The sequence below is a fragment of the Lathyrus oleraceus genome, chromosome 5, assembly GCF_024323335.1.
Source record: "Lathyrus oleraceus cultivar Zhongwan6 chromosome 5, CAAS_Psat_ZW6_1.0, whole genome shotgun sequence".
Classification (NCBI taxonomy): domain Eukaryota; kingdom Viridiplantae; phylum Streptophyta; class Magnoliopsida; order Fabales; family Fabaceae; genus Lathyrus; species Lathyrus oleraceus.
The window spans coordinates 632,302,768-632,323,348 of record NC_066583.1 but is presented as its reverse complement, the minus strand read 5'-3'; the positions used below and the strand labels follow the sequence as shown (position 1 = coordinate 632,323,348).

Here is a 20,581-nt window from a genome sequence, read left to right as displayed (position 1 = left end):
CTTCTTCCCTAATTGGAAAAGTGAATAAAAAAACAGTTTTAATCAATTATTGTTGTTCTTCTTCTTCTTCCATCTTCTCTCTCTTTCGTAAAACTAAAAGGGTTTCTTGTGTTTGTTCAAGAAACTCATTATTTTTCATAATTCTATTCATTCCTGGTGCGAAGTTTGTCACAACAGAGATAAACATATATAGCGATAAGAAATAATATTTGGTAAAGTCCTAACACAAAAGCCCTTAGGAACAAGGAGACTTGGAGTTAGGAACCTCATAGATAGGGATACGTGTTATTGGAATCTAGATATCATTAGAAATACTTTCTACCCCATTAACAAGGAGGAAATAACTAAGGCCCCCCTTCACTTGGATAAAGATGATTGGCTAAGTTGGCAAGCCAAGAAGGATGGGAATTACATTGTTAGAACTGGCTACCATTGACTTAAGGACTCGAACAAAGATAAGAAAGAGGAAAGTTCTATAAGGAATCCTAATAAAGAGGTTTGGAAGAAAATTTGGAGTAGTATAGTGACGCAAAGACAATGGACTCTGATATGGAGAATCCTTAATAATTGTTTACCTATTAAGGAGAATCTCTTTAACAGAAGGATCAATTGTGACCCCTTTTTCCCCATATGTAACTCAAGATTTGAGTCCATCAGTCATAGTTTTAAGGACTGCGTCTTAGCTACTCAAGTGTGGATGAGTTCCCCTTTGAACATCAGTACGCAAAATAGTTTGATCAATAATCTTAGGGATTGGGTCATAGCTAACCTCTACCAGTTGGACTAAAATAACTTAGCTATATATTTTCATCAATAAATCAGACCTGCATCCAACAATTTTGCCACTTCTTTTCTAACTACTTCTTTCATTGCTGGATTTAATCTTCTTTGGGGTTGAAGCATTGGTTTATGGTCATCTTCCATCAGTATTTTGTGTATGCACATTGTTGGATTGATCCCTTTTAAGTCTCCTATGGTCCATCCCATAACACTTTTGTATTTCTTAAGTACATGTACTTGTTTCTCCTCTTCTCTTTCTTGTAAACCTGAACTTATGATAGATGGACAATTATTTTCTTTGTCCAAGAAGACATATTTAAGATTCTCAGGTAACTACTTTAACTTTGTTCCTTTTTCTGATTCTTTTTGGCTTTCTGCTTCTTGTGGTGCTTTTAAATCCTCCCACCGGTGTGGTTTGGATATTGGCCACAGAGGTTGTGCTTCCATCATGGCTAGCACTTATTTTTCTTTGTCATCTTCATTCTCTTATATTTCTTTATTAGATATGCTAAGGACTCTTTTCAAAGGAAGTTTTAGGGTTTGTATCTGAATAGACTAAGAAACCAACGTGTCTATCACCTCAATTGTATTACTGGTCCTTACATTATCTTTATACCTCATCGTGTTTCGGGCATCAATATTCAATTCTCCACCATAGACCTTTAGAGTCATAGTTCTTTCCTCTATGTATATCATTCATCGTCCGGTCTTTAGAAGCGGTCTTCCCAAGATAAGTGGAATCTCTTTATCCTCAGGAATTTCAAGAATCACAAAATCAACAACAAACACAAATTTTTCTATTTTTATTAGAACATATTCTATTATGCCATAGGGTCTTTTCACTGTGTGATCTGCAAACTGAAGCGTCATCCTGGTATCTTTAATCGTACCAATGCCTAGCTTCTGATAGATGGATAAAGGCATAAGACTCGCACTAGCTCCCAAATCAATAAGCGCCTTTTTTAATTTTCTGTCTCTGATCGTGCATGGAATGGTGACAGAGACCATATCCTTCTTTTTCATAGGAATCTTCATACCTTGTAGAATAGGACTGCATGTTTCAGTCAAAAGTATAGGTTCAGTGTCTGTTGTGAATTTCTTGGAGATGATATCTTTCATGAACTTGGCATATATAGACAGTTGATCAAGTGCCTCAGAAAAAGGATATTTATTTCAATTTTCTTGAACATCTCTAAGAACTTCTCAAAATTCTTTTCATGTTGATCCTTTTTCTTTGTTCTCTGGGGATATGGGAGTTTGATGACAGGTTTTGGCTCTCTTTGTTTTTGCTTCTCAACCACTTTTGGTGTAACTACTTCTTCAGGGCTTTTCTGATGATTCTTTATTTCTAGATCTACCTTGAAGAGATGGGTTTCTTCAACTGATTTATCTTCAGGACTCTCATTTTTCTTCCCACTTCTTGTTATCACAACAATTACATTATTATATTCTTTTGGATTTGTCACAGTTGCACTAGGAAGGGAACTTTGTGCTACAAAACCAGCTATCTGTTGTGTTATCTAACCCATCTGAACTTTGAGGTTCTTGATAGAAGATGTAGTGTTCCTTTGGTTGTTTCTTGTATCTTCTTGGAATTGGGAGTTTTGAACGACCATCTTTTCAATGGTTATTTCCCAATCTGCCTTTTTAGGAGCTGGTTGTTGATATTGTTGTTGAAACTGGTCTGGTATTTTTGTTGAGGTTGGTATTATTGTTGATTTTGATATTGTACAGGATGTTGTTTTTGAATATTCCCTTGTTGATCTTTCTAGGAGAAGTTTGGATGATTCTTCTAACCTGGATTATAAGTATTAGAATAAGGGTTGTTCTACTTCAGATAATTCACTTCTTCAATTTGTTGTACAGTTGCAACAAAGTACATAGAAAAATGAGGACCACCACAAATTTCATAACTAACAGCTTGGGCCGATTGAACTTTAGCCACCTGTTGAGTACCCATATTCATTGCTTTGAGTCTTCTTTCAACTTCAGCAGCAATGGTCGATCACCATTTTCACTATGTTTTCGTTGCTTATCTGACAAGAAACCAAGGATTTTGAGACACTATGTACGTATTATGGTACCTTTAAAGTTAATTTTCATTCCCATAAGTTATTTAAGAAATTTTATTAATTGTCAGTTTTATTTTGTGTTTTCGTGATTTTATGCTTTGGTTGTCGCGTTTATGCCCTCCAGGTCCACGGAGAAGATCCAATGGGCTCAATGCGAGAAAGTGGAAAGTTTTGGCGTTCGAAAAAAGAAGATTTCCCAGTTCAGGAGGCCTGACACGGCTACCAGTGTCACCTGACACGGGCCGTATCAGGAGGAAGGCCAAGAAAGAACAAGTAATGCCCAAAATAGTGGCCTGACACGGCCTGTGTCAGGTCACCTGGGGTATGTCAGCAAGGAAACAATAAGGCAGAGAGCTGACACGGCCGCCCGTGTCAGCCCAAAATGCTAATTTTCCAATTTTCGGGCTTTTTCACTGGGCTTGAGCTGCAGGGATGTTTTGGAGATTTCCCCCTTCTGCCAAAGGATTTTCACTATATTAGGAGAGTTTCTACAAGAGAAAAGATCATCTTGGAATGAGGCGAACACAGAATTGTCAGATGATCAAGGATTACAAAGATCAAGGAATTCGGAGAGCGAAAGGTTTTCATGAGCGGAAGCGATTGAAGATCCAAGTCATCCAATTACTTGTAATGTGTATTTTTTATCTTGAATTTGTTTTGAACAATATGAGTAGCTAAATCCCTCAATGCTAGGGGGTGTCCTTGATTTAGAGTTGTAATGACTATGAGTTTACAATTGCATTTATAATATTGTTTTTACGGTAATGTTTTGATGTGTTTAATGCTTTCTCTTTCGGACCAATCGAGATTGTTGTATGGTTATCAATAAGTCTAGACCGCCATTGATAAGGTTTTAATAAGATTACTCTGCAGTAGATATCACCTAGGACTAGGGATACCCTGTGTGAATCAGAGCATTCTTGATATAATAAAGTTTAACTTCACCTTAATTGCCTATGGACATAGAAATTAGGGTAGAATGATTAAAGGTTTTCTCACCAAGGACTTGGGAGAAAATACCCTTGAGAACTGGTAGTAATTAATATTTGTTGATGCAATAGTGACTCAGAGTTGTTACAGGGATAAATCATACACCTTCCCTGGCATTGTTCCTCTTACCTTGCAAACCCTGATTTTTCATTATTATTTTCCTTTGCCTTTATTTTTATAATTTTGAATTAAAAAACCCCAATTATAATTTTTGTTTAATTGAACGATGAATTGAACTCAATATTAACTTGCAGTCCTTGAGATCGACATTCGGGGAATTTCCCTTTTATTTCTATAATAGGCAAAATAGTACACTTGCTATTTTTTCGATCATGTTTTTGGCGCCGTTGCCGAGGACTGTCAAAGTATAGAGTTTAATTTTAAGTTCAATTAAAATTTTGTTGCTCTGCAATAAAATTATTTTTCTGTCATTTATAGATTTTCATTCACTAATCTGTGTATGCGAGGAGAGCCCTTAGCAAAATCTGCCATTGAAAACATGACCGCTCAATGCCTGCAATTCCAAGAAGAGAGTAGAAACAATTATAAAAACAACACTGCCTCTATAAAAAATCTTGAAGTTCGGCTGGATCAGATAGCACAACAACTAGCAAATTCTCGAACACCAGGTTCCTTACGAAGTGAAACAGTTCAAAATCCTAGAAATCAAGAGAATATTAGTATTGTCACGACAAATAAGAAAATGGCCGCTAAAAAGGAAAAAGTTACACCACCTGGCAAGACAACTGAAGAGAAAATTAAAAAGGAGACTAAATCGGTGATTAAGTTGCCCTATCTGCAAATAGTGACAAAGAAGGAAACAAGCGAGTTAGACTATGAGAAATTCATGAGTATGTTTAAAAAGGTAGAGGGTCATATGTCTTTGTTTGAAGCACTCGAGAGAATGCCCATATACAAGAAATTCATGGAAGAGGTAATGGCCGAAAAGAAACTAACAGCAGAAGAATCGGTATCCTGGAAGGGAAAGTATAGTGCAAGTTCACTAGAGAAGAAAATTCCAAACAAACAGATGGATCTTGGAACAGTAACAGTACCATGCACAATTAAAGACAGAACCTTCAAAAGGGTACTCATAGATTCTAGAGCTAGTGTGAGTCTGATGCCATTATCAATCTATCACAGATTGGGTATTAAAAATATCAGTGATACGAAGACAAATCTGAAGTTTGCAAATCACTCGAGAAAGGATGCATATGAGATAGTAGAAGGCGTGCTGGTAACAATAGAGGACTTGAGTTTTCATGTTGATTTTTTAATCCTAGACATACCTGAAGATGAATAGGCACCTATCATTCTGGGTCGACCTTTCATCAGACAAGTCGATGCGATCTCGACATGGACAAGGGCACATTAACCTTGAAAGTTTACGATAAAGAAATAACACTGAATGCTATTGAAGACCAGGAGCTAGAAGAAGATACAAAATCTCACTATCAAGTAGGCTTAATCAGGACAGAGGCGAGAAGGCAAAGTAACATACCAACATCAGAGAAAGATATAGGAAGGCCCTCTTGACTCTCACCACTGCCATTAGCAACCCTGAATGAAAAGACTCCTATCTCCATTCCAAAAGCCAAGAGAAAGAAAAGAAAATGAAAATAAGGTAAGGAGATAGAGGTGGGAAAGGACTTGTGGCATAAAGGAATCCATACTTATGAAAAAAACGGCTTCCTAGTTTTGGACAAGAGGTGCAACAAGGTTTGGGGGCTGAAGTACCCCCCATAACAAGGGAAAATGAAACGTCGAGCCATGAAACCTTAATTGAAGCGCTTCGTGGGAGGAAACCTACACATTGTTATTTTTAATTATAGTCTGTGCTTGTTTGTTATTTTAGGTTTACACAGTGCCTTGCATAAAAGGGCGAAGGTACTCACATGAAAAAGTTGGAAAAATGAGCAGAACAGCAGCCTGACACGACCCGTGTCAGGCCTGCGGATTTGAAATTTGTTTAGAAAATTTGAATTTTGTGTGGGCATGTTGCACTTTCCACCCCAGCCCCCTCAGTAGGGCACTGTGAGTCACCCTCCTTCTATCATGTTCTAAAACAATGAGGACAATGTTTAGTTCAAGTGTGAGGGAGGTTTTACTATGTTGTTTGCTTTTATTTTTGTTTTGTTTTATGTTTTATTTGATTAGTTCCCAATTTTTACCGTTTCACATTTGGTTTATTTTTACTATCGGGTATCATGTGCTGCATGTATTTCAGGTTCTTGGTATTATTGCTGAATGAGGTGATGATCAATAGCGGTAGCGAATCAAATGATCACTCCACTTACTATTGCTTATTGTGAAGGATCTTCCCAGAAAGTCGATACTGCTAAAGAAAAGATCGGACGCAACTTCTAAAGCTCAATTAACGTAGGTTCCCTATGCATTCTGAGTTGAGTAAGAAGTCGCACCATACTCTAAGTACTGTGGATACTGTCAAGCTTTACCTAACATGGTGAGTGCATAAAAAGCCAAACACATTTGTCATCATGAGCGATATTTAGGTATGTCTTTATCACTCTAACTTTGCATAGGTTCTCTGGGAATTTCATTGCATGTATACACACACTGAGGCACATTATTTGATTATAACCCTGAGCCTTTCTAGCCATCCCGTTAATGTTATCCTTTGTTAACCCCATTTGAGCTTGTACCCTTTGTTTGTCTAACCACATAAATGTAACCCGCGCCCCAAAACACTTCCTTACCTTGTTCGGAGTCAATGTGATGTCATTAAGCTGTGCTAAATTCTAAGTTTGGGGTAAACCCCATAAGTATCAAAAACCAAGGTGAGTACAAATAAAAAATAAGAAGAAAAACAACCATAAAAAAATTGAGAAAACGAAATATAGTCGATGGTTCGAAAGAAGCACTCACCGAAGGAAGAACACTCAGTTGAAGAAAAAAAAGAGAATATCAAAGAAAAACTAAGCAATTGAAAAAGAAAAGAATAAAACACAGTGAAAAGAATATTAACATTGGCTCTGAAACCAAAACCACTTGTTTTCTCTTTTGTTTATATCTACCATACCATAACCCAAGCCACATTACCATCCAAAAGACCTCAAAAAGTGTGTGTTGTGTGTAGTTGATACGAAAGGAGAAACTATTCAAACTTATGAGTTGATATTGCATATTCTAAATTGGGAGAGAAAACACTTTAACTCCGAGAGACTTGGTGAGAGTGTGATGTAAGCTGACAGGTGAAACGGTACCTCGATGAGGAAGTGCGGCAGAAACTCATTAGGAAAAGCAGGAACTATAAAAGGGAGAGCAACGATGTTGGTGAAAGATCTCAGCAGTATCATGGTAAGAATACAAATTTTGGGAAGTGACACTTTGTCGTATAGGACATTACTTGAGGACAAGCAATGAGCTAAGTTTGGGGTTGTGATCAGTCACCATTTTCACTATGTTTTTGTTGCTTATCCGACAAGAAACCAAGGCTTTTGAGACACTGTGTACACATTATGGTACCTTTAAAGTTAATTTTCATTCCCGTAAGTTATTTAAGCAATTTTATTAATTGTCAGTTTTATTTTGTGTTTTCGTGATTTTACGATTTGGTTGTCGCGTTTATGGCCTCCAGGTCCACAGAGAAGATCCAATGGACTCAATGCGAGAAAGTGGAAAGTTTCGGTGTTTGAAAAAAGAAGATTTCCAAGTTCAGGAGGCCTGACACGACCACCTGTGTCACCTGACACGGGTCGTGTCAAGAGGAAGGCCAAGAAAGAACAAGTAATGCCCAAAACAGTGGCCTGACACGGCCGCCCGTGTCAGCTGGCACGGCCCATTTCAGGTCGCTTGGGGCATGTCAACAAGGAAACAATAAGGCAGAGAGCTGACATGGCCGCCCGTGTCAGCCCAAAACACTAATTTTCTAGTTTTTTTGGCTTTTTCACCGGGCTTGAGCTGAAGGGACGTTTTAGAGATTTTCACCTTCTGCCAAGGGATTTTCACTATATTAGGAGAGTTTCTACAAGAGAAAAGATCATCTTAGAACGAGGCGAACACAAAACTATCAGAAGATCGAGGATTATAGAGATCAAGGAATTCGGAGAGCAGAAGGTTTTCATGAGCGGAAGCGATTGAAGATCCAAGTCATCCAATTACTTGTAATGTGTATTTTTTATCTTGAATTTGTTTTGAACAATATGAGTAGCTAAACCCCCCAATGCTAGGGGGTCTCCCTGATTTAGAGTTCTAATGACTATGAGTTTACGATTGCATTTATAATATTGTTTTTACGGTAATCTTTTGATGTGTTTAATGTTTTCTCTTTCGGACCAATCGAGATTGTTGTATGGTTATCAATAAGGCTGAACCTCCATTGATAAGGTTTTCATAAGATTACTCTGTAGTAGATATCACCTAGGACTAGGGATACCCTGTGTGAATCAGAGCATTCTTGATATAATAAAGCTTAACTTCACCCTAATTGCCTATGGACATAGAAATTAGGAAAATGATTAAAGGTTTTTTCACCAAGGACTTGGGAGAAAATACCCTTGAGAAGTGGTAGTAATTGATATTTGTTGATGCAATAGTGACTCAGAGTTGTTACATGGATAAATCATACACCTTCCCTGACATTGTTCCTCTTACCTTGCAAACCCTGTTTTTTCATTATTATTTTCCTTTGCCTTTATTTTTATAATTTTGAATTAAAAAACCCCAATTATAATTTTTGTTTAATTGAACGGTGAATTTAACTCAATATTTGGAATTTCCCCTTTATTACTATAATAGGCAAAATAATACACTTGCTATTTTTCCGATCGCAACTTGGTCTTCCATCTTTATACTTTGAGTAACAAGTTTCAAATATATCACTCCTTTTGGTTTGCTTGTACATCTATCATACAAGTTTAACTGTTCATTTGCAGCAATGGCTTCTATATGACATCAGTGGTTGTTGTAAAGTTGGATGAGTGATCGGAAAAATAGCAAGTGTATTATTTTCACCGATGTAGTAATAGGGAGTTTATTTCCCAGTATCGATCTCGAGGATTGCGTAGGAATTACTTATTTCAATTCGATTCTATTCAAACAAAAAGATAATGGTTGGTTTGTTTTGGAATTGCGAATAGTGACACGAAGATAGTAAAAATAACTGATTAAGATAAAAGATGCTAGGGTAAGTGGTTGAGTTAGCCCGTTATGAATTTATCCCGATTTCCTTAATGCCTATGATACATTCAATCACCTAACCTCAAAATGTTCTTACTTAAGTCCTTAAGTGAGAAACTATTAAACTACCAATTCTTACTCAAATGTCCATTCAATTAATCATTGGTTTTAATCATACAATATATCAAGGTTTATGGTAATTTATGAAAGTTACTAGTCCTAGATGATGCATTCATAAACCCAATTGTGTGAAAACCCTACCAATCACAGTCCTGTTATTGGAAGTCATAGATTAATTTGTATTTGTCCGATACAAAAGCATAATAACATCACACAATTAAATTGAAAGACATAACATAGTAATCAAGGAATCATTGGTTCACATTCATAACATACGATAACATCAGGACCACCCCCTAGCATCAGGGGGTTTAGCCTCTCATAGTACTTAAAGAATTCATAAAGTAAAGATTAGACATTACAAAGAATTAGGAGAATTTGATCTTCAATGGTGGCTACCGTTGAATCTCGCCGTCTTCGAATCCGTTGTATTCGCTATCTTCTCCACGGTAATGCTTTCGTTCGTCTGTCAAAAGGTCCCTTTTTCCTTCTCTTCCAAGCCTTCTTATAGTTTCATATGCCTCCTCTCTAAGCAAAAGGTCCATACTGCCCTTAATGATCAGAATCGGTTCACAAGGAAAAATTAGGTTTTCCAAGCTGCGTGCAATCAACACGGCCGTGTGTGTACACACGGGCGCCTGTGTTTTTTCTCCTGCATTAATTAATTTCAGCATTTGTTACAGTAGCAACAACACGGGCCGTGTCCCTACACACGGGTGCCCGTGTAGATGCACTGTTTTAATCAACACGACCGTGTGTGTACACACGGGTGCCCGTGTTGATCCCTGTTTTCTGCTTCATCTTTTTCTCTGCTTGACCAACAACACGGCCGTGTGGTGGCACACGGGTGGCCGTGTTGACCTGCTGTTCTGTCATATTTTCGTCCTTCAGAGTGTCCCGAACTTCACCATTCTTGCTTTTTAAACCTGGAACAATGACACTACCCAAACGAAGCATAAACAAGGTCTTTTTGACTTAAACTCGTAATCGAATGTAATGTAATACCAAACCAACAAAACTCGATACTTGACTCAAATGCAACTAAAAACAAACATAAATCTTACCAGAGTGATGAAAATACGTCGGATTAACGGCGGGAATTCAATGGAAATGGTGACCGATCACAACCCCAAACTTGTCTCATTGCTTGTCCTCAAGTGATGTATTGAGTCCACACAAAGGTCACCTCCGAATTCGTTTTCCACAATGCAACCTAGTCTTTCACCATTTGTGTTCTTCCTTTCCAATCGAGTTTCAGGTCTCTCCAATTTAGGCAGTTTACCATATTTCCACATCAGAAACCTCTTCACCTGCAAGCTTTTCACTCACTCACAATATCTCTCGGGGTTAGGTGTGTACACTCACAGCACAGTATACAGTATCAGACTCTTAACTTTGAACACATTCTAATGTCATTACCACAGCAGATTTCACACACTTTTTGAGGTCTTTTTAGGTTGTAACGGGGCTTGGGTACGGTGGGATAAACAAAAAAAATGGGTAACAAAGGGTTTTGAACTCGGTAATCATATTGTGTACTTTTTCTTCTTTTCCTGTGCATCACATATGTTTTTGGGGTAAAAACTCTTTTGACTCTTTTTCTACTCAACTTTCCGAGCATTTCATATCTGTTGAACTCTAAGGTCTCGGCAAGTGCAATTTTTTCTTTTCTTATTTTCTTTTTTTTTTCTTTCCGTGCCTTTCATATCTCTAAGGTCTCGGCAAGTGCATTTTTTTCTTTTCTTATTTTCTTTTTTTTCTTATAAAGGACATACATACTGTTTTTTTTTTTTTTTTTTTTTTTTTTTTTTTGTATGATCTCATCTTATGCACTTGCCTTCCCTTTCAAAATTTTCACCCCAAACTTATTTTCATTGCACATCTTGCAATTCACACAATCATACCGAGTTATGACACAAAAGGGAATGGATAATTAAAAGTTAACAGGGGGTTTACGATGAATAATGGTTAAACGTTAACATGGGGTTTACAATGAATAAAATGGCTAAGGCTCAACGGGGTTTACGAAGGGAAACATACATATAGGGATGGCTAGAAAGGCCCTGGCTAAACAACAACTTGCCTCAGTGTGTGTTGTCATGCTGTGACGTGTCAACAGAACATACGCAAAATCAGAGTGATAAAGTCATACCTGGCTGAACTCTCATGTTGATATTTCGTGTTTGGCTTTTTGTGATCTCACCATGTTGGTTAGCTTGCAAGCTCTGAAGTCTCTTCGTATTATGTGGTTCTTTCCTGACTTGGTCTTTCCATACCGCTCTCTTGGTCTAGTGTCACCAAATTGTGTCCGACTTTACCTTCTCATGGTTGCATCAACTTCCGGGGTGCCATATCAGAATAAGTATGAGGGGTGTCATTCATCCACTACCATTGATCCCGGATTCGTCCAACCATTTCTCATCACTCTGTACACACAAGTAAACAACGAAAACAAACAAAAACAAAAGCGATGGAAATAACACATGAAAGGAAAACCCTCCCACACCTGAACTAAACATTGACCTCAATGTTTAAATCCAGATACTAAGGGGACTCACAGCGACTACTATTGGTTTAATGCACTTGTGTAAGTTCCTTCCACTTGGAGGTGTTTGTGACTTTGCCCTTTTAATTCTCCTCCTCCCCTACACAAAATTTTAGCACACCAAAAATAAAAACGAAATAAATTAGAAATCAAACGCGTGGGTTGCCTCCCACGAAGCGCTTCGTTTAACGTCGCATGGCTCGACGGTTCATTTCCCTTATCATGGGGGGTATTTCAGGTTCAAAACCTTGTTGCACCTCTTGTCCACAACACGGAAATTGTCTCTTTTATCAGTGTGGACTCCTTTGTACCACGATTCCTTTTTAACTATCCTTCCAGTGTTAGGAATCTTTCCATTTCGGGTGGCTACTGGCAGTGGTGAGCCTTTGATAGTATTCAATGTCTTGATTAAGCCTACTTGATACTGAGATTTTGTATTTTCTTCCATCTCCTGATTTTCAATAGCATTCAATGTTATTTCCTTGTTGTGAACTTTCAAGGTTAGCGTGCACTCATCCATGTCGAGCTTGCATCGACTCGTCTTCATGAAAGGTCGACCCAGAATAATGGTTGCCTCATTGTCTTCAGGTATGTCTAGGATTACAAAATCAACTGGGAAAGTCAAGTCCGCTATTGTTACCAGCACATCTGCAGCTATACCATATGCATCTTTCCTTGAGTGATCCGCAAACTTCAGATTGGTCTTTATATCACTAATATTTTTAATACCCAACCTGTGATAGACCGATAATGGCATCAGATTCACACTGGCTCCCGAATCTATTAGTACCTTTTTGAAGGTTCTTTCTTTGATTGTGCACGGTACTGTGACGGTTCCTGGATCCTTTTGTTTGTTAGGAATGTTCTGCTCCAGGGAGTTTGCATTATATTGTTCCTTACCAGATACCTGTTCTTCAGTGGTTGGTTTCTTTTCAGCCATTACCTCTTCCACGAATTTCTTGTACATGGGCATCCTTTCAAGTGCTTCAAACAAAGTCATATGACCCTCAATCCTTTTAAACATTTTTATGAATTTCTCGAAGTCTGACTCACTAGGTTCCTTCTTTGTCACTCTCTGAGGGTAGGGCAACTTAATCACCGGTTTAGTTCCTTTTGTAGTTTCTTCTTTAGTCGGCTCGCTCGGTGATATAATTTTTTTCTTCTTAGCAACCTCTTTCTCTGTCGTCGTGACAATGTTAACATTCTCCTGACCTCTTGGATTTTGAACTGTTTCACTAGGTAGGGAACCTGGTGTTCTAGAACTTGACAGTTGTTGTGCTATCTGCCCCAGCTGAACTTCGAGATTCCTTAGGGAGGCGGTGGTGTTTTTCTGATTGTTTCTAGTCTCTTCTTCAAATTGCATATTTTGAGCTGCCATCTTTTCAATTGCAATCTCCCAATCTGCCTTCTGAGGTACCTGTTGTTGCTGCTGCTGATATTGATTTTGATATTGACCTTGTGCCTGCTGTTGCACGTTCCCTCTTTGATCTTTCCATGCAAAGTTGGGATGATTTTTCCACCCCGGATTGTATGTGTTGGAGTAGGGATTGTTCTGCTTTAAAAATTTTATTTCTTCAATCTGTTGCGGTGTTGCAAAACAATGAACAGTATTGTGTGGTCCACTACAAATTTCACAAATCATGGTCGGAACCGGCTGAACTTGAGCAACAGTCTGGGTACCTAAATTCATAGCTTTCAATCTCCTTTCAACCTCAGCAGCAATCTGGTCTTCCATTTTCACTACCTGATTTGCTAATTTCAAGTCAATTTTTCCCTCCGGCTGATTTACAGTACGGTCATACAATTCCAAATGCTCATTTGCTGCAATAGCTTCGATGATTTTTTTGATACCGGTTGCTGTAGAAAAATTAGACGAGCCACCAGCAGCTGTATCAATGAGTTGTTTAGTTTTCATCTTCAGCCCATTTACAAAATTCTGCATTTGTTCAGTTTCATCCAGATTATGTGTAGGACATGCAACTAAACATCTTTTGAATCTTTTGTAGGCATCTCCAAGTGTCTCTCCTTCTTTCTGTTTAAAATTCACAATGTCATACCTCTTACGGATATACACAGAAGCAGGAAAATACTCATTCAAGAATGCTGTTTCCATTTGTTGCCATGTAGTAATGCTTCCTGCAGGTAGGGCATAGAACCATTCCTCGGCGTCCTCAGATAACGTGAAGGGAAACATGACCAATCTCTTTGCCTCTTCAGAATGCCCATCAATTTTCAGTGATGTAGTCATAGTCAGAAACCTCTGCAGATGCTTGTTTGCATCCTCATTGATCTTTCCTGCAAAAGGTTTGCTTTCTAACTGGCGGATAGTAGACGGGTGTAACTGGAAGTGAGCAACATTAACAGGTTGATTCACAATGGTCAACCGCACTGCTGGATTATTCTGTCTGCCATAGTCACCTAAAAGTCTCTCCGGTGGAGGTGGGTCTGCAGCCATGTTTACAGTGTCTGGATGGGAATCTGTGTTTGACTCAGATTTTTCGGAGTGAACGGAAGCTGGTGTTCTCGGTGTGGCCGGTTCTTCGCTGTCAGAGTTTGCCAGTTTCTTTCTTCTAGCTTCTCTGAGCTTTGCCCGCAATGTTCTCTCTGGTTCTGCGTCAAAATGAAAATCAGCTGAGGACTTACCTCGCATAAACAAGTTAGACAAAGATTAAAATTGAATAACAAAATTGTCACAGATAAAATTTTGGTTGGCGAGCAACAAAATTTCGATAGAATGAAAATTAAAATATGTAGTTTGGCAATCCCCGGCAACGGTGCCAAAAACTTGATCGGAAAAATAGCAAGTGTACTATTTTCACCGATGTAGTAATAGGGAGTTTATTTCCCAGTATCGATCTCGAGGATTGCGTAGGAATTACTTATTTCAATTCGATTCTATTCAAACAAAAAGATAATGGTTGGTTTGTTTTGGAATTGCGAATAGTGACACGAAGATAGTAAAAATAACTGATTAAGATAAAAGATGCTAGGGTAAGTGGTTGAGTTAGCCCGTTATGAATTTATCCCGATTTCCTTAATGCCTATGATACATTCAATCACCTAACCTCAGAATGTTCTTACTTAAGTCCTTAAGTGAGAAACTATTAAACTACCAATTCTTACTCAAATGTCCATTCAATTAATCATTGGTTTTAATCATACAATATATCAAGGTTTACGGTAATTTATGAAAGTTACTAGTCCTAGATGATGCATTCATAAACCCAATTGTGTGAAAACCCTACCAATCACAGTCCTGTTATTGGAAGTCATAGATTAATTTGTATTTGTCCGATACAAAAGCATAATAACATCACACAATTAAATTGAAAGACATAACATAGTAATCAAGGAATCATTGGTTCACATTCATAACATACGATAACATCAGGACCACCCCCTAGCATCAGGGGGTTTAGCCTCTCATAGTACTTAAAGAATTCATAAAGTAAAGATTAGACATTACAAAGAATTAGGAGAATTTGATCTTCAATGGTGGCTACCGTTGAATCTCGCCGTCTTCGAATCCGTTGTATTCGCTATCTTCTCCACGGTAATGCTTTCGTTCGTCTGTCAAAAGGTCCCTTTTTCCTTCTCTTCCAAGCCTTCTTATAGTTTCATATGCCTCCGCTCTAAGCAAAAGGTCCATACTGCCCTTAATGATCAGAATCGGTTCACAAGGAAAAATTAGGTTTTCCAAGCTGCGTGCAATCAACACGGCCGTGTGTGTACACACGGGCGCCCGTGTTTTTTCTCCTGCATTAATTAATTTCAGCATTTGTTACAGTAGCAACAACACGGGCCGTGTCCCTACACACGGGTGCCCGTGTAGATGCACTGTTTTAATCAACACGGCCGTGTGTGTACACACGGGTGCCCGTGTTGATCCCTGTTTTCTGCTTCATCTTTTTCTCTGCTTGACCAACAACACGGCCGTGTGGTGGCACACGGGTGGCCGTGTTGACCTGCTGTTCTGTCATATTTTCGTCCTTCAGAGTGTCCCGAACTTCACCATTCTTGCTTTTTAAACCTGGAACAATGACACTACCCAAACGAAGCATAAACAAGGTCTTTTTGACTTAAACTCGTAATCGAATGTAATGTAATACCAAACCAACAAAACTCGATACTTGACTCAAATGCAACTAAAAACAAACATAAATCTTACCAGAGTGATGAAAATACGTCGGATTAACGGCGGGAATTCAATGGAAATGGTGACCGATCAATGAGCCACTAGCAACTGTATCAATCAGTTGTTTAGTCTTTAACCTGAGCCCATTAAAAAACATCTCCATATATTTAGTTTGATCTAAGTTATGAGTAGGACAAGCAATAAGTAATACTCATTCACAAAAGTTGTTTCCATCTATTTCCAAGTAGTGATACTTCCAACAAATAATGAGTAAAACCACTCTTCAACATCTTTAGCTAAAGTAAACGAAAACATTTCTTAAATTTTTGGCTTCTTCAGTGCGCCCATCTATCTTTAAAATAGTACTCATAGTAAGAAACCTTTATATATATTTATTCGTATCTTCATTAGTTTTTCATGTGAAAGGTCTTTTCTCGAGTTGACGGGTAGTAGTTGGGTGCAACAGAAACTTTGAAACATTCACCGGTTGGTTAACTATGGTTAAACGGTTACCTGGGGCGTTTGCTCTTCCATAATCCCTAATAAGGCTTTCTTCTTGATTATCCTCCATAATCAGTGCTTCTACTTCTCTATCTAATTCTGTATCTAAATGATTAGAGTTGATTTCCTTTTGACCTGCCATACTTGCTTAGCGAGCTTATCATAGTCGAGGGTGTAATGTTCTTTCTGGTTCTGTGTCAAAAGGAAAATCAGCTGATGGTTATCCTCACATATAAATATCAGATAAATATTAGCAGTAACGGAATTAAAATCAAATAAAAAATTGAAATAAAATTTTAGTTGCATAGCAACAAAACTTTAACCAAAATTAAACTTAAACTTTATAATCTTTGGCAGTCCTCGACAACTACTCCAAAAACTTGATTGATAAATTAGCAAGTGTACTAATCTGTTAATGTAGTAATAAAGAGAAATCCCAAATATCAATTGCAAGAATTGTTTGATAATACATAGTTCGTGTTCTAAATTAGTTAAACAAAAGTCTTGGGGGTTTTGAATTGTTGTTTTAGAAATAGAAAATAAATTGCGACTAAAAATTAAATAGAGCAGTTGAACGGTGTACGATAATATGAGTGAACATGCTAGGGAAGGTGTATAATTGGATCCTTCAATAATATTAACCTGGCCTTGCAACAACTTATTTCAAAATATTTACTACCGGTTCTTAAGGGTGTTTACTCCTAAGTCCTTAGTGAGAAAACCTTTAAACATTCAAATTAACTCATATTTCTATAGTGAATTGAAGATGAATTTAAGCATTATTTTATTAAGAATATTCTGGTTTCCACGGGGTATCCCTAGTTCTAGGTGATATCTACTATGAAATACTCTCAATTGAGCTTTAACAATGGTAGTCTAGCCTACATATTAACCATAAATCAAACTCAATTTTTCTAAAAGATAAAACATTAAGAACAAATTGAAAGTAAATCAAATATAATAAAATTCTTGTTATCACAAGGTTCAAATTGAAATCATTAACAAATCAGAATCAGGGACACCTTATAGCATTGAGGGGTTTAGCTACTCATAATATCAAAGAAAAATAAAATACAAAATGTATACATTAGAAATAATAAGATGAAATCAAGTCTTCAATCACTTAGGGTTCTTGAAAAGCTTGATCCACCACGAAAATCTGAGTTCTTCCGCCTTTAAAACGTGTTTTTGTAGTGACAAATCGTCCAACCCTTGGAAATTCACATTTTTCGGCTAAATAGGGATTTTTTAGATCTGGGTCTTATCATAGGCGGATTTCCCTCTATGATACATGTATGACCCCTTTTTGCACTACTTCATACGCGTGTGGCCCGTAGTAAGGTGTGTGGTCTGCCTATACCCATATGTGTAAGGGTCTGGCCTGGACATGGGGGTCAAAGTTGGTTGCCCTGATACGCATATGGGCAAAAGCTTGATTTTTGCACCTTCTTTGTTATTACATGTGTGGCACATGGTGGAGAGGAGTGGCCATACGCGTATGAGCTCCCTCATATGCGTATGGGCAGAAGATGATCATTTTTCTCTTTTTTCTTTTGCTTATGTATTTTTCTCTGAATTTTTCTCTGATCAATTTCCTTTTGACTCTTCAGACCTGTAAACACTTGAAACATTAGCTCGAGCGCATAAAATAACTCAAAAACAATAAAACCACTGCAGATTAAGACACGACAAAAAACTATTAAAAACAGACATAAACCACTACAAAACCAATAGTAATTCACATGCTTTTGATATTCAAATGATGATAAATCTAACACAAATGGTGACTGATCAGGCACATTCCACAAAAGAGACAGAAACTTGAGCGGAACCTTTCTGGAAAGGATGGAAGAGTTCACCAAATTGAACGAGCTTAAAAGAGAATCACATAAGGAAAATTCGAAGGAGGAACCAATAGTAGATTTAGGCGGGGATGCATCTTTTGATGCATTTTGGATTGTAACCTATACACTTTTTTTTAATGTATTATCGTCAACGATGTAATATCGATATGATTTAATACATAATATATATTCAACAATAATGGTGTAAATGTCGACTGTTTCCGTTTACAAATTTTATGGGTTACATTTTCTATTTATGTTTACACAATTTCCGGTTTGTTTCTGGTTCATAGGTGATTCTGGATATGCTTTATTCAGATACACATAATACTTAAAAAAATATAACATGGCACTTTACAGATGTGCATATATGTAAACACCATTTTCGTATAAAAATAGGATGTATCCGGGCATGCATCTCCGAAAAGTGCCCTAATGACAGAATAAGGTTTATAAGGTCCAAAGTGATCCAAAATAAACAGGGTGTCTCTCATCCCATATTTTCTACAAAACACACCACAATTAGAGAATGAATGCATATCCTCACATTGCATTTGTGTATTTCAATGGCGTGAAGCCGCCACTTCAATTTAGGGTCACTGAGGACAAACCTCTCGTCGATCTGATATCCAATCTGAATACTCTTCTCTGATATCCAGAAAATCATAGACATTGTCAAACTCGAGTGTCGTTCATCCTCGTTTGACAACGGAGGAAAGATACAGTTCATCAACTTTGAATTAAAAACGAATAACAGTTTAAAGGTTATGTGGTGTACTTTTTTTTCGTTATGCATCAAAGTGTCTGATTGAAGTGGATGTGAATGTTGCAAGATCCGTCGAAGATATTATCAAAAATATGTTGAAACGTCCTCAACTACCCGTTTATAACGATATGTAATGTCAAATTTATGTTAACGACTATCTATGAAATGTTGAATGTTTTAATTTAATGTCAAATTTATGTGGTTTCTAGATCTTTTTCATTCTGTCTCTATTTCTGTTTTGAAGTATCAATGTCATTTTCGGACATATATATTCGAAATATACCAAATACACATTATAAAATGCAACTCCATACTATAGGAACATTTTTTGGTTTTCACCAAGAATTTATGAGAAGCTATGGCGGTGGAAAAAGAAATTTCCATTAAATGATCTCATTTGTTCAAAATCTGAGCTCGCACTATTTGGGCCTTGGAGAGAATGGGTCGAGGATGGTTCGTGGAAAGAGCCCAATAACTTCAAAAATTGAAATTACAACGAAACCCCCAACTCCTCGAGTGATAAAGATCACAACCACGCTCTTCAAAATTCCTATTCTCCCTTTTCGTCGCTATTTCTATCTGTGACTCTGAAACAAAATTCCCAAATTCTGTCCAGGAAAAAGAAAAACCCTAGTGTGATAATCAACCATGGGGAACACAGAGAAGCTTCTGAATCAAATCATGGAATTGAAATTCACCTCGAAATCGCTTCAACGTCAAGCAAGAAAGTGCGAAAAGGAAGAGAAATCTGAGAAACTCAAAGTAAAGAAAGCAATCGAAAAAGGAAACATGGACGGTGCACGGATCTACGCCGAAAACGCCATCAGGAAACGAACGGAGCAGATGAACTACCTCCGATTATCCTCCCGATTGGACGCGGTCAGTGCTCGTCTCGATACACAGGCGAAGATGTCGACGATCAGCAAATCCATGGGAAACATCGTGAAATCGTTGGAATCTTCTCTCGCAACCGGAAACCTACAGAAGATGTCGGAGACAATGGATCAGTTCGAGAAACAGTTTGTGAACATGGAGGTGCAAGCGGAGTTTATGGAAAGCGCTATGGCTGGATCCACCTCGCTTTCTACACCGGAAGGTGAGGTTAACAGTTTGATGCAACAGGTTGCTGATGATTATGGCCTTGAAGTGTCCGTTGGGCTTCCTCAGCCAGCTGCTCATGCTGTTCCGCTTAAGGAGAAGGATGCTGAGAAGGTTGATGAGGATGATTTGTCGAGGCGTCTCGCGGAGCTTAAAGCTAGAGGTTAATGCTCCTCTTGTTTTCTCATTGAAGAATAACGATTCACTCTGGTTATATAATATTTGTTATTACGTTGCTATTTTATGCTTTTAAAGGAGTGTTTTTTGTGTATATTTAACTGAATTTGGATGTTTAGCTTTAATATTAAGCGGTACTGTTATGTTTATGTATTCGCTATGTTTATATTTGATTGTTTGTTTTCATCCTTATGGTTAGTGTTTGTCTTTACTTTGGTAGTATTGAAATGCTACGTAGAATAGAATGCTTGCAGTTTTCTTTTGTTTGTATCTTGGAATATAATTAGCAACTATTAACTCGTGTTGATAAGGAAAAAGGAGTGAAATTGGGGAAAGCTATGAAAAGAGAATGCCTAGATTGGTTAGGTTATGTAGCTGTGAAGCTTGTGCCAATGTAATGATTTTAATTAGAAA

General features: G+C 37.7%; 1 protein-coding gene across 1 annotated transcript; it reads left to right on the top strand.

The window, feature by feature from the left end:
- The first annotated feature begins 19,411 nt into the window (after positions 1-19,411).
- Positions 19,412-20,316, top strand: LOC127087397 (ESCRT-related protein CHMP1B). The gene has a single exon (XM_051028281.1). It carries the CDS (start codon positions 19,541-19,543, stop codon positions 20,156-20,158), a length of 618 nt encoding a protein of 205 aa, XP_050884238.1. The 5' UTR covers positions 19,412-19,540; the 3' UTR covers positions 20,159-20,316.
- The last annotated feature ends 265 nt before the right edge of the window (positions 20,317-20,581 follow it).

What these genes read in the sequence shown, in the direction of transcription:
- LOC127087397 (XM_051028281.1), top strand. Translation starts at nt 19,541, where the DNA reads ATGGGGAACACAGAGAAGCTTCTGAATCAAATCATGGAATTGAAATTC.